This window comes from Pithys albifrons, chromosome 20, assembly GCF_047495875.1.
Source record: "Pithys albifrons albifrons isolate INPA30051 chromosome 20, PitAlb_v1, whole genome shotgun sequence".
NCBI lineage: Eukaryota > Metazoa > Chordata > Aves > Passeriformes > Thamnophilidae > Pithys > Pithys albifrons.
In genome coordinates, this window is record NC_092477.1 from 8375325 (window position 1) to 8390501 (window position 15177).

The following is a 15177-nucleotide window of genomic DNA, read 5'->3' on the forward strand; positions in this document are numbered from 1 at the left end:
TAGACAAAGAGGGTGATTTCCAGGGCTCTGGTCCTGCACAGCACTTCGACACATGCTTAATATTTAGTGGGACTATTTATAAATGCATAAGTTCTGCAGGAGTATTTTTGCACTTTCCAGAATAGACCAACAGTTTGGAAATGAAATATAATGCCCTGATAGTCTCTTTGCACTTTGCTTAGTCATTGGATATCTGTGCTATGAGTATTTCTAACAATAATGCTTAAAATCACTATTTTATGCCCACATATCAGGGGATAAAAGGGTTTAAGGCAAGGAAGGAAATCACATCTCAACTATCTGCCTTTCAGAGCAGGGGACATGCAAATTAATCAGCTCTGAACATTCACTGTAGCAGGCACATAGTATTTTAGGAACCTATCTAAAATAGAGCACTAACATACAGCTGTTAATTCTACCACTCTTGAAGCACAGCAGGTTGAGAACCAGATTCCACACCCTCACCAAAAGAGACAGAGCTCATATTTCTCGTTAGAATAATTTTTTACAAAGTCTTGCTGACCAGGTCTGGCTGAGAAGCGGGAAAATGTGAACCAAAACCCAAATAATTTTTTCAATCAGCCTCAGTAGTACAATTCCTCTGTTTACTTCAGGCTTTGCACAGTGATGCTGGACCCTCCCCTGAGCAAGCTTTTGGCCAACTGAGCCTTAAGCACAGATGGGCCTCTGACCTTATTTAGCTGGGATTCTCCTCAAGGCATTGCTGTCTGATTTTATAATATTGGATTTGAATGGTTCAGTGACTTGGCCAGGGCACATAACCCACTTCTTTAATGCTTGGGTTCATTAGCAAAGCTCATGTTTATTACCAACAAATGAATTATACTTAACATTGAACTCCACTGCCACTAATTGTCTGTCTTAAAAGGCAGCTAGGTGTGAATAACAGATAAAAAAGGATCAATTACCGATTTCCTCTCTTGCTTCAGCTCCTGCACGTAGCGTGTTAACTCTCCAGTGATAAGAGAGGTCATGTTCTCAGAGATGACCTCGTGCTGTCCAGCATAGTCATTCATTTCATTTAAAGTGGCTAGGAAGGCTCTAGTTGATGTGTACCTGCAAAGGACAAAAATGCATTTTGCTTTTAGCCCTTCTCTTCCAGACAGACACACTGCAAAGGAGGGTGGATCCTCCTCGGCATTGAGCATTGCTACTGAGACTGAGTATGAATTAGCACAGATTCTCTGGAAGGAATTTCTGCAAAGGAAGCCTATCCCACACACTGACAGTTGTCTGATAAATCTATCTCCATTTAGACAGTTTGACACTGGCTCTTAAAATATCAGTGCTTTAGAGTGCCAAGTTCTTTATCAGCACAGCTCTGGGACTTGAGCATTCTAATCTCTATTCACCAAACACTTCTAGTTACACTCTTTCAAGTCCTACAATTCAGTGCACAGGGTCATCAGTATATCCTACCTGGCAAAATCCTGTCTAAGCAAGCAAAATTTTGGCCAACATAGCCTAGAAAAGAAAGTTTTTCATAGTGTAAATTAGATTTAAAGCAGCTACAGTTTATAAAGTTTTCAAAGAAGCAGTGAGTTTACTAACCAGGTGTTCATTGTCAACCCACGTTTTTTAGTACCTGCCATTACAAGGTTTATTTTTTTATATAAAATAATACAGCATTCCATGTATTATTAAAAGGAAGAAACAAACATCTGTGCACACAATTTCAAAACAGCAGATTATGTCACTGGTATATTTAGCCCAGTGCCAACAGAGCTGCATTTAAATACCCCAGCTGGCAGTGCTGGGCAGCTGGAAACCAGCAGCAAGACACTGGTACATACTAGAAAAACTGTTATTAAATATTATTAGTATTATTATTAAATAGTAGTGGCCTGCACTGATAGCATCACCTAAAGGTGAAAAATCAAAGTAAAAAGGGAGATATTTGGAGGAAATACAGGGGAGTGGTTCAAAAGGAGATGAAAAAGGAAAATAAAACCACAATAAACTAAAAAAAAAAAAAGATACTAAAAATACAGTCTAGTAAAAGTAGTCACATTGAGAAGTCCCAGTTGCAAAAAAAGAGGGATCAAATCCATAGAACTACAGACAGACAATAAGCTTGAAAACAGATGATTTTTAGCCAGGATGTCTCAAAGCAGCATCTGAGGTTCCCAAAGGTCACATGACAAATCCCCAGACATTGCTCTGAGACATGAAGACACTACACTGAGGTGAACACTGGATTTGTAAAGGGCAAAGGACACACAGGACCTTCTGTGCCACATCACATAGAAACATTTAACTCTAATATCCTTCTCCAGCTATGAAAGTTGTGTCAAAAAACGTTGTAGTAAACTCAAAAATATCCATTTATGGTAGAGCTGTCCAAAGGCAGATTTACCCCTAATCCTGGGAACAGACCAAACCAGCCACTGTGCTGGTAAGCATAAGCTTCCTTGTGTAAATACCAGTATCTCAGGAAACAATGGCATAAATAACTGATTCCCAAACAATGTTACCCAAAATAAATTAAAAAGCAAACAAAAAGGCTGTTATCTCTGTTAAACAAACCTCTGGAGTAGCTGCACAGAGCACCTCGGGGGTCTGACCCAAAAATCTAAATTAATACAATCATCCAGTAGGATCCATATCCAAAGTCATTTGAAATGTTTCAAATTTCAAGGTCAAGGGTTAGAGGCTCCTGCTGGGCTCTCCAGAGGCAGAGCAGCCTCAGCAATGCAGGGCTGAGGGTCAGACCCTGCCATGGCTTCGTTCAGAGCTGCATTACAACACTGAGGTTGAGAAACTCCAGAGCCACAGTGCTCTGAGGAAAAAGGTTCTCACTTTGGCTGATAGTCTGTGTTGGGAAGCTGCTCTTCTAGAAGGTTCTCCCTAAAGAATATCTTTATTTTCATCAAGGGCAGGAGTGTTCTTAACACGATCTATCATCAGGTGAAGCCGTGCAACAAACCCCTTCACCAGCAGCAGGTTGTGTGTCCATCCATCCCAGGGAGAACAAATACATCCCCCTCCCTGCTCACCACCACTGAGCTGTTATAACATTATCCCTTCAGTAAGTTACTAATCTGTGTTGTCAGCCCATTGCAGTAATTTAATACTTAGGCAGACTGCTTAAGTTTTGTGCTAAAATTAACAACTGTTTCTGTTCCTGCTGAAAGCAGATATGAATTTGGATGTTCACTTCAAAGAGCCAGGATCAGTCTGGCCTTAAGTTTTTAAGGCAAATTAACAAAAACCAGAACAAAAGCCCCAAACCAGGCAGCCAGAAACTGTAACACATAAAGGGAACTGAGTAGTTACAGACCAAATCCACACTGAAGATCCACTCCTGAGTATCTAGAACATAAGGCTGTTTCTGCATCTATGACTTCTATATTCTTACACTTGGCTTCAAAATCTTTGGTTTACAAGCCAAATCTTAGTTGAGGCCCCAAACTTTTCCTCTTCCTCCATGAACATGTGCTCACCCAGCAGTGGATCATGAACATACCTGTATTCTTCCTCCTCTTTGGAGTTCTTTTTGGGTTGGTATTTCTTTGAAAGATTCCTAAAATTAAGAATACAGATATATTAAATTAAAAGTTAATATATCCTTTAAAATTTATTTTTTCATTCTGTGGAGCTTCAGTTTTTCTCTGCATGACTAGACACCTTTTCAGAAGTATGAATGAAATCAGGCTTTGATTGTGTCATAGCAATGGGTTCACAGTGCTCCAGTTTCTGTAACTACAATAAAGCAGCAGATTCTGAACCCAAGAAGTTCTTAAATTAAGGTCATGAAGTCAATACACCTGGATTCTGGTTCTGCTGATGCACAGATCTCCTTCACCTGACCTACAGGAGAGGTTCTTTCCCAGCACAATCCACCCCACAGAAGGTGACCTGAGGCAGCAGATGACACTCTTGGCCAGGCAGGTTTGCCTACTTTTAGCAGGATGATTAGAAGGAAATGAAGAACCTTCACAAAGCTGTGGGAAGCTGCAGAGATGGCAAAAGGGGGATCATTTTATGATTATCAACTAATGCTGGGGGAAGTGTGAAATTTGATTACCCCAATTAGCACAGATGATTGCATCTCATTACCCCACAGCCAACTAATGATTTAATTTTAAAATACCAATATGCCCTTCAAGTGATCCTATCTTGAATGAGAAACCTGAACATGACTGCTGGCACATCTGACTGTGATTAAATGGTTTTCATTGCCCTGCAAACCCTTCACTGGCAGCAAATCCAGGGTTTGATGAGGAAGTGCTGCCCACCTGACCCTCACCTTGCTGGTACTCACAGCTTGGCATTACCAGCCATGTTGCAGAGCAGCACAACACAACCCCCTGCACCCTTTAACCAGTGCTCACCACAGAGCTGACAAATCTTAGTAAATTTAAGGCCATTTCAGAGCTCCTCTGCCCTAAACTCAGCCCTGTCACTGTGTTCATTCTGGAAGCCTCTCACTCCTTTGTGAAACGGATGCTCTTTGTTTTAGCTTTACAAGGTTGTTTCAGAGATTAAGAGCAGAATACAAGGAGCATTAGTGGAATCATTATCTGAGGGAGGACCGTGTTTCATTGACTTATCTGTGCCAAACTCTTTGGAAGACTTCCAGAACACACTTAGTTGTAAAGAAACCGCTTTTGCAGAGGTGTAACCCATTCCCTGTTGGTGCTGGTTTCCCTGAGGACTGGGAGACAACAGGGCCTCTCAGCTCACATTTCTTATTCCTTTTGTTCTCCTTGAGGAATTAAGGAGCATCTGCCCAAGCAGAGGAGTAGCCAGAACCCTGGCAGATTTGCACAGACAAACGTGTGTTCCTCAAAATTTAAGAATCCCCCAACTGGAAGGGGTCCAGATGAGCATCACCCTCCCAGTCTCTGCCTCCTCTTATAGATCATGCTCTGAAAAAAACAGGCTTGTCTCCAGTTCTGCAGGTAGCAGCTTCCACCAAACACCACCAGCGTGGGAACAACCCTGCAGACTGTCCTGCATGATGACAGCACATCTTGCATCACCCTGGTACACCACAGGAATGCCTCTCTCCATGCACCTGCTTGCAGAGGAAAGGAAAAGCCACAAGAAAACAGGCACAGAAGGCTGCACTAAAAAGGCATTTTCACACACAGTCACTACTCCGTGTCCCTGCACTGTCACACTGCCCAATTAACTCTGACATACACAGCTAGTGGCTTCTGTAAAGGTGCAGAAATTCTACACAGTTGAAGGGGGTAGGGGGGATCCAGAGTCTGCTTTCACAGAAAAAACCCTTTCTTAACAAGGATTAGCATCTGGGTTAAACACATCATACAACACACAAATAGAGTCTATATATTTGATTTTCCCTTCCTTTTCTAACATCAAAAATGAGCAGAGGTTTAACAAAAGTACACATCAAAAAAAACCCCCAAAATTATTCTGAACCCAGAATTTTGCTGAAGTTCAGCCATGGTGCAGTGTCATGGCCTGCACAGCAGCACTTCCCAGGCTGAAGCTACTGAAGCAGTGACACCTTCAGTGCTAACAGTGATTAAAGAGGGGACTAACACATAATAACAAAGGCCAGCAGTAGAACACCAGTTCTGGAAAGAATCTGTGCTGCCCTGTGCCCCTGTCCCCATGAGTGTTTCTATTTTGTCTCACTCCACATCTTTATTTTTGCCTTTCCAGCTTGTTTCTCTGCTCCCTTTTATCAACCTGTCTGACATTTTCCTCTCTCTCTCATATTTGTCACCCATCAGATTCTCAGATTATCCTGATACCTTAAGCACTTTTTCCAACACACCTTCCTCAAGGCTATGCATCCATCCTCACATTAGGCAAGGATTTTGACACCCTTTGTGATGCTGTGAGTGTGTTGCTGTAAGGGGAGTGGTGACCAGGGAAGCAGGAGGAGAATAAACCACCTCAGCATCCAGCACATCAATTACACCCATTTGCACAGAATGATAAAGAGGAAGCAAAGGAACATTTTTAAATTAGAGCCAATTAAACTTTAATAGATGACCAGACTGAGATGCAGACAGTGAGAGAGGAAAAACAACTCCTTAGGGAGCCCTGGGACTGAGCAGAAAACACAAATTTCACAGAAGAAAATAAATTTCAGCAGCTTCACTTACACTATAAATAACATTTTGAGTTAAATACACAGGAGTGCCTTGAGTTAACTTGCTCCTTTTTAATAGTATTTTCTGCAAATTATGACATGCAGTGATGTGCTGCAGGCCTTCTACACCAAATGGATGTGCTACAAGAAAGGTTTGCACCAGGATTAAGGAGACTTATTAAATAAAAGCAGATGCATGATTTATTATTCTTTTCTAATGCCCAGCACTGTTTTACCTCAACATTTGACAAGTCTACATTCTTGTTTTTTTTCTTTTTTACCTCTAACTTCTCAGATGCCTCCAAGCAGCCCTGTGTTTAGGAGCTCCTCAGGGACAGAGGTATTTGTCCTCAAACCATAATAATACAGAGGTAAGAACCAAATTGACCAAGTTTGTTTTGGAAGTCTAAGACAGAATATGAAATAAAGCTCAGGAATTCACAGTTTCTAGATGGTCACAGCTAAAACCATCTTTCACTTTCCTTTAGCATTTTGTTGGTGTGTTTATTTTCATAATGATGCTCTTTACACCTGAAATTTGTCATCCCAGGAATCCAGTGAGTCTGGCATGGGATTGCTCATAGGACAGGCCAGCTCACACTGATACTCTGCTGGGCTTTCCCAGCCCACTCACACTCTTTTCTGCCAGCTCATTTTGCCTCTGTAATTCAATCTCTGCTCATCTCCATAGGATGTGAGCAATTTGTTCCTGCACGAGTCATTTTCTATTTCCTGCTTGTCCCCAACAGAGAGCCTGAGGGAGCCTCATGGCATTCCCCTGGGACAGCAGAGCCCCAGCAAGGCAGGGATTTATCAGCTACCAGCTCCTCCTGAATCACAGGCCACAGTGCAGCTCTAATCCATTGGAACACAAGCAAATTCTGGGTCATTTTTCTTTTAAACAGACATTGTGTTTTAGATTTACACAGACAAATGAAACCTCAGATCCCAATCTCTTCATACACTGAGGTGGAAGGAGCTTTAATATATATTATCATCATGCACATTTAAAAATGTGGATTTACTGGAGGGGTTAGGAAGAATTATTCTGTTCTCCCTTCCCCAGTTAGCTCCACCACTTCCCAGTTTGTCACTGGTGGCTGCAAAAAGGCTGCCACAGCCCCTGAAAGCAGCAGAATTTGTCTGTGTGTTGTGCTCCCTTCTAAACCCTGAGCATCGATCTGGTTTTTCACCTCACTGGGAAAAGCAGAGTAAAACCTACTCCTTGTGGGACAGTTCTGAGCACCCCTTCCCCATTTTCCCTGGATCTGACCCCAGTTAATGGGTTTTCTGTGTCTGGTTCACACATATTTCTGTCTATCTACAACCTGATGGTCGAACCAGACATGTAGAAAGTACTTTGCAGGAATTATTTGGGACAAATTGCCAAAGATCTCTGCTCTGTTTAGAAGACATCTCACAAGATCCATGGCAAGATTACAAAACTGTAATTCAAATCTCAGGCTGTAACCTGGTTAACTACACAGAAAACCTTCCAAGGGCTGGGTCTGACTTTCTGACCTGCAGTTTCTCCTCCACACCTTCAAAAAGGGCCTGTCTTAGTAAAAGAAAACCTAAACTTTGCCTAACAAATGATCATTGTTCTGCTGAATTCTTCAGCCCTTCAGCAGTTACACTCAGCAGCCCTAATTTGGTGGAAAATATTACAATGCTGCCTCAAAGCCTGAGCTATTAATCATGCATAAATCATGACTAAGCCCTAGCATGCTCTGCAGTCACCTAAATAGCCTTTCTTTGCAAAGCAGAGATAGTAAAATGGTATCTTAAATGAACTTCTACTTTCCCATCTCTAAATTAAAGCCATCTCCAAAAGCCATTATTATAAACCAAATCACCACTGACAGAGCAAACTTAAGAGTTGATTACAGGCTCTGAACAGATGCAACATATCAGAACTTTCCATATCAACTTACCTAAGCTGCTTTGCATAGCTGAGTTCAATCTCTGTTCTTTCTTTTACAAACTTGATGTACTTTTCCAGAACATCAATACCCCACTGAGTGTGTTTTTCTAAGTTGTCAAACTGGTCCTGCAATGAATCAAAGAAAGAAAGTTTAGTCTCACTGACCACAGACAATTAAAATAATATACAAAGTATCACCATGCAGAAAGTGTTATTCATGTTTGCCATTACCACAGTAAGACACTTTTGTAGCAATAAAGGTTTTTCAATCGATGGAAATCTGTATTTTAACATGAGATAAATTCAGCAACATCCTTCCTTCCTCATTTCTGAAGCAGTTTCATTCCAGAAATCTGCCAATTCCACTAAATACCATCTTCTAATATAAAGACATATTTAGGCAAAGGATAAGAAATAGATAACTCTTGACAGTATTTTATTTTACTCTGAAGAATGAAAGAAGTTCCATGAATTTTGAGGTCTACTTCCAATTAATAATTCTTATCTTTGTCTGAAAAAACCTAGACTTGAGCTTTGTCAGTGTTATGAATTTAAAACATTTAGAAAGCTCATAATCCTTTTACAGAACAGATGGTAATTCCCCTATAGTCTGTTTTGTTCTAAAACAGAAGACATATTAACAAGTGATGCCTCAAAAAATGACATTACCTACATTGTCAGTACATTTTCTTGTCTACCTCCATTTATGTACACATTACTTTGTTCTTCAGAAACTGTTCCCCTCCAAAAGAGTCACACATGTTTTCAATAAAATCAAGAACATTCCACAAGTCAGTTTGGGATTTGCAAATGCCAAGAGAAATTAAGCAACTCTAAATCCAAATTAATTATCTGAGGCAGTTGATTACTATCTGCAGATCTAACCTGTAATTACCTTATTTTTCAAAATCTGGTTACTTCAACAACACTCAAATTCCACAATCATTCATTCCACAAAGCTTTGCAGAAATTAATGTTTCTATAAGACTTGAAATATAATTTCAAACTGTGATACACTGAGTACTTCTCCTGACAGAATCACAGTGGAAAACAAACAAGGGGTGTAATATCAGCCTGACTTCTTAGGCATCAGGTTCCACTGTGGATTATATGGAAAACAGGGAGTGAGTTTGTACATCTGCACTACAAAGGTAAATTTACAATGGTTTCCAAAAAACTACACACAGCAACAGATTTGGGGCCACAACCAAAGTTCTGACACAAGTGATGCTTCTCTGCAGATCTGGCTTTGTGACTCAGTGTGCAGAGTCACCAACCCATCAAAGTGATAAAAGCCCATTTCCTGAGATACACAGAGCAGGAAAACAACAGAATGCTACAACAAAGCCTTAGTTTTGCTTTTAATTAAACGCCACTTTCAGCTCAGTAGCACATTTGGACAGTGGTGGTGGCAGGAGAGATTCTGCCAGCACTGAACAGAGTCATGTACACGGGGAGCCAATAAATTAAAATAAATCTGCTAATGAAACTTTCACTAATTTGAAGTGGAGGAATAGAAACCATGTTAGAGGAAGAAACCTGCAAAGCCCTGGCAAGAAGCAGGTTACAGGAGGAGGTAAATACACATGGAATAGCACACACAGTTTGTGCATCTGTGTATTTGCTCTGGTTTAGCACAAGGTGCCATTTCAGACCAAGTCAGCCAAACCAGACCAGGCTTCAATTTGACTGTTTTAGTCAATTAAAGAGGCACTGGTGGCACAACAGCAAAAGGGCAAAAAGACAAAGTTGTAAAAAATAGTAAAGAACTTCTAAGCCTTGTACTCCAGGAACTATGAGAAAGTAAAGTCTGAGTGAAGACAAAAACCTTAAACTATACAGAAGAAAAAGCCTGACTTCCAGCAATGTAAATCACACTTGAACCAGTGCAACTTCTGTCACTCAAAAAGAGGATGTGTGTCTTCTGCAGAAAGGGAATATGTGGGCTAACCCAGTGCATATTTGAGGACATACAAATCTGTATTTCAGACAATTTCACAGCTGGGGAGAAGACAAAGTCATGAGGAACATGATGGATCTCTCTTCCTCCCTCACATCAGACAGGAACAGCTGCCTGGGACGAGGCACTTTCTGCTCTACCTCAAATATACAACCCCTCCATCCCTGGGACCACACCAGTGTCACCAGAGCAGTGCAAACACAGCCTTTTGAAGGTTTCTGATAGAGATCTCCCAGCTCTCCCATGCCCTACTTCTCCACAATTTACATCATTTAACATAAACACATGCACATAAAACAAATACCCCACGGGGCAGTCCATTATTCACAAGTTTAGATGCATTCACACACTCCTGACTTTGAGAAGGGAAATCTCAGGGAGGGAGATTCACTCTCTAACCCCTGTAAGCAAATTTAACCACCTTCATCAGATATATCATACTTGTACAGAGGAACTAACTATCTATCCTACTGTAAGCCCATCCAAAGAGGAAAGGTCAAGGAATGCCTTTCAAGGAAATCCTGCCCTTCAAGGTAATCCAGACTGCTGACTGCATAGGAAGATAAAGCAGGTTCACCCTGAAAAGGCAACCTTAGTGGTGGCTTGTCCAAACCTCCCACCATCACCACTCTGAATCAATTCTCAGAGCATCATTTAGACCAGCTTGAATAAAACCCAAAAATGCCTCCAGGCAGCTGCCTCAGGGTGGTCTGTTATCCCACAGAGGGACCTACTGGATGTTTCAGAGGCCTGGCTATGCCATGTTTGGCAAAAGGAATCTCCCTGAGGAGCAGAGTAAGGGGAACACACTGTGGTGTTCAGGAGAGACCAACCGGGGAAAGACCCTAAATTTCTATTTATAAATTGAACCCAGACATTTGGCCCACGTCAAGCTTTAAGAAGAACCTCAACAAGAAAACACAAGCACTGAGCTTCTTCATCAAGAAACAAGGCAAGGGGAAGTTCAGCTCCCTGCAGATTTGCTAAAGAGAAGACTTTCTGTTCTTTTCTGGGCATGGAGCAGTGTTGGCCCAAGTGTCATTTCACTCAGCAGCCAACGCCCCAAAACACTGTGTTACTCTGGGGTCATCCATTCCATTAGCCCTCCTCTTTGCTGGGTTCCTTGAGGAGGAAAAAAAGGCAGTAAAATTGGCAACACTTCTGAGCATGAGACTCCAAAGGAAGGACAGTGCAGTCAGAGGGACCCAGCACAGAGAGTCCTTCTGGTTCCATGGATCTGCTCAGCAGGATGAAGGTGGGAAAAGGCTCTGAGTTACAGCTGTGGAATGGAAGGGATGACACAGTACCAAAAATGTTGATCATACAGCATAGCCTTTAATCCATGGAATCCCAAAGTCTGGGTATACAAGCAATCAATGCAAACACAGGACTTCTAAAAAGAATATTTGTGAGAGTAGTTAACAACCATATCACGCCTTCAAACAATCAGTATTGCAAAGACTTTTAAAAAATGGATTGACTTTCCCCAAGGCTCATTACAAAAAGGCATTATCACATGGAATCTGAAGAATTACAGAAACCCTCAGTTATTCTAGAGTCTAATGAGAGCAGCACATGATTTCAGCACAAATTGTACCAGCCCTGCTAGTGATGGTGCAGCAGGTGAAGGTTTCAGTCACTGCAGCTCTGCAGGTTCAGCCATCAGCTGGAAGAGGCTCAGGTGCCTCCATGAGCTGCAGTTTCAGCTTTCAGTTTCAATATACAGGCTCTCCTTTGTTCATTTTTTGCAGCCTCCTCATCCTTCCAGTTAGAGAGAACATTAGAAGACAATAAATTCCACAGGGCTTTGGCGTTCAAGAAAAGCAAGAAAACAAGGCAAGAAGCATGATGCAATGTTCAGTAAGAACACTCCCTGCAGACCACAGGGAAACAAAAGGTCGCACTGCACCTGTTTTCTCCGAAAAAGGAACACCCAAACATTTTCCAGAAGCATTCACTACTCTCCTCTGGCTCAGAGACTGGTTCACACCTAAGAACACCCTGAGCAAAATACTGCAATGACTGTGTTCTGTATTCCAGCAGGTTCCCACCATAGCCTTCATGTTCCTGTCTTTGTCCTTTGGCCTTCCAACCTGCCAAATCTCATCATCTCCCATTTTCAAGTCCCTGTACTTTGTGTGGTATCAGCTTACTAAAAAGAACAGACTTCTAATTGACAATCAAGATGTGCTCATAATTAAAACACTTGTACAGCTGCAACTTATCCCTCTCCATCAGATTCCACCTACTTCCCAATATGATGGAGGAGCTGAAATACAGGAGCTGACCCACCTGACTCACAGAGGTGGGAAAGCAAAGTGTCTGCTCTGAGCTGCTTAAAACAAACAGCATCTTCATGGCTGTTCAGAGCTTAACACATTCCTGAGCACACACACAAAAACTGAAACTCAAAAGAGGAAAGCAGAACTTTAGTCATTAACTTGAATGGGAATTTGACATCCAAGTACCCAGAATGCTTTGAATATTTTAACCCTAAGGCAAAGAGTGTTTCTAACTTCATTTCTGTTTCCATTAATACTCTCCCAATACTTTCCCTGCTGCCCAAATAACCTCACATCCAAGCATTCCCTCTGAAATTGGGCCGCATGCTTGTTACCCTGACAATGCTTAAAATGGAAATAGTGCTGCCTATTTGCTTTGCTTCATTTTAATGGTTACTTCAAGCTGTCACTTCTCAACTGCTCTCCTGAAGTCACATTCCCCAGCGACGCAAAGTATTTTGGGAAGAGGAAAGTTAGTCATTAAGAAAAACAAAAGCCCTCTTCCCATTTCTAAGCCATATACCATGGAGTACAACCAATATTGAGCAATAAAGTGTTATTTGTGTGGTCTCTGACAATCAGTTCAGTGAGATATTCCTTCCTCTTTCTAGAGCACTTCCACCCATTGCAAAATAGTTCAAAAGGGGCATTCAGATCTGGTGATGGACCTTAATTTGCCACCAAGGGTCTTCAGCAATAACACTGACTGGAATAAAGAGATATCATCCCTTTGGAGCTCCAGCCTCAGTCTCTCTGCAGCCAGACACACTCACCTGGCCCAGCTCCACCACCCAGCCAGAGCACAAGGCCTGGGCTTTCTACTTGGTTTCAAGTGCGAACAAAACTGTAGATTTTGGGAGAATTCACCAATCAATTCTGCAATTTTAATCATCCTGTCAAGCCTGCCCAGATTAGACTGAGCTGGAAGTGCTCCCTGACTGCCACCCTTCCTGCTGCTTTCACAGGCAGCAGGGCAGGAGTGGGAAATTAAGAGTGTTAATACAGAGACAAGTAGTGAAGGAAGAGCATGCTGAAAATTCAGATGCTAATAAGAAAAGCCTTTATATTTAGCATACTCCTTCTATAATTCTAATGCATCAACTCAATAAACAACCCATGATTCTTAAACATTATTTGAAGATTTTCTACTGTCTCTTTCTCCAGAGAGTTCAATTCACAAAATTACTTGTTTATCCACTGTCCTTAAAAACAGAAGTAGGAACAGGGGAACTAAACACTATTTTTACCTCTGGTTCATACCTCCTCCTCCTACATTCATTTTTATTAGCAAAAACGAATTAAAGTGAAGATCAAGAATACATTACAGTATCCAAATTCTAAATTACATTTTTAGATTCCATGGTTTAACAACTTCAAATTATAAAAATAATTAAGGAGATGATGAGAGTTTCCTAGGCTGGGGTAAGTCCCATATGGCACTACAGTGCTGGCAGAATACACGGGAATTCAGAGCACAGATCCTCAGAGACCTACAATAAAGCTACATGCAAATGTTAACAGTCTCCAGGCAAATTAATAATGAAAGAAATTGCATAAAATATAGGCTACCACTACAAGAGCCTTACAGAAAACAGAGATGAGCAGAAAATACCAAAGCAATTCAGCATCTGTTGACTCAGCCACTACTGATGAGAATCAACTTCCCCCACAAAACTTGTCAGCAAGTGCCAGTGAAACGCTCAGATCATGACACCAAACAAGCATTGCCTGTTCCACACGGAGCACAGGCCACTGACCTTCCCCTTGAGGCAGCACAGACAGGGAGCTCGGACAGCACCGGGCAGGGACACCATCTCTGCTGGGCTCACACTCAGTGCTGTGGCTTTTCTGAGCCTCCCCTTCCATCCCCCGTGTATCCGGTTCTTGTTAGCAAAGCTATTTATGCTCACATGCATTTTTCATGCAGATTGCTTCTCTGTCCACATGCATAATTACATTTTACCCTTTAAATATTAAATAAATTCTTCTTGACCTTTCACCAAGATCCCTAAAAAGGCGTAATTCTGCTTGAGTTGAATAGTAAGTAGCCCAGAAAAAAAAATCCATCTTCCTTTCATCACCATCTCTTAATTCATTTTTCTGTAAAGCTCTAAAGGTTAACTATTCTATCTCTTGTATTCACCTCAGAACTTGGACTAGTTAGAAGAACACAGAAACAAAATTAGATTCTTTGCTGCATCATTAGGCAACTGAGTGTATTTCAAACTTGTGTGAGGGGGAATTCCCAGAAAGCAACCAAGAGTGAAAACAGGCTATGTTTTATGTTAAAATACCTTTTATGTTGCTAGATAAACTCACCTCTAATTGTCCTGCTTGTTCAAATAGACCCTATGAATTAGGCAGTTTCGGGGCTTTATTTCAGCCTTGAAATGCTTACTCTTCAGCATTTCACTGAGGCTGTAAAGGAAAGTAAGTTCTAATATTTATGCCAATTTTAATTTGGACTTAAAATACTGTTGCCCCAGTATAATAGCAAGGCCCTTTGCATAGCAAAAGGCAGCAACACGGAATAACCTTGTAATTGCTCCTCAGACCAACCACACTCATCCCCACCCTGAAAACCACTTTCCACAAACTCAGGAGTGACCCCTCCTGCTAATAAAGCCCAAGCGCTGTCCTGTCCCACGGGCAGGTTTCAGCCATGCCTTAACCCTTCCTTGATGGAAACCTGACAAACCAAACAAGAAGCACTTCTGAGGAAAGCCATGAGCCCTTGGTGCAGAGGGCCTGGAGAGCAACAGGAATATTCCCGCTGTGCTGAGGCAAGGCCAGTCCTGGGAGGACAATTGGATCACTGGGATTGATGAGAATCAATTCCATTGTAATAGCCAACCAAATGACCCCCCAACAGTAGAGCTGCAGAGTTACATCCCTCACTAATGAAAAGGCTGAGCTT

General features: G+C 41.6%; 1 protein-coding gene across 11 annotated transcripts in view; it reads right to left on the reverse strand.

Moving 5' to 3' along the window:
- Positions 1-15177, reverse strand: part of FNBP1 (formin binding protein 1) — a 94762-nt gene that overhangs the window by 55468 nt on the left and 24117 nt on the right. For 10 of the 11 annotated variants that reach the window (XM_071574683.1, XM_071574682.1, XM_071574681.1 and 7 more), the window contains exons 1-4: positions 14018-14176; positions 8029-8144; positions 3488-3544; positions 930-1077 (exon numbers count right to left, since the gene is read on the reverse strand). In XM_071574683.1, coding sequence (XP_071430784.1) covers positions 930-1077; positions 3488-3544; positions 8029-8144; positions 14018-14176 — 480 coding nt within the window. Of the gene's footprint in view, positions 1-929; positions 1078-3487; positions 3545-8028; positions 8145-14017; positions 14177-15177 lie in introns of those variants that run through there. The other variant, XM_071574679.1, reaches the window with a different exon arrangement.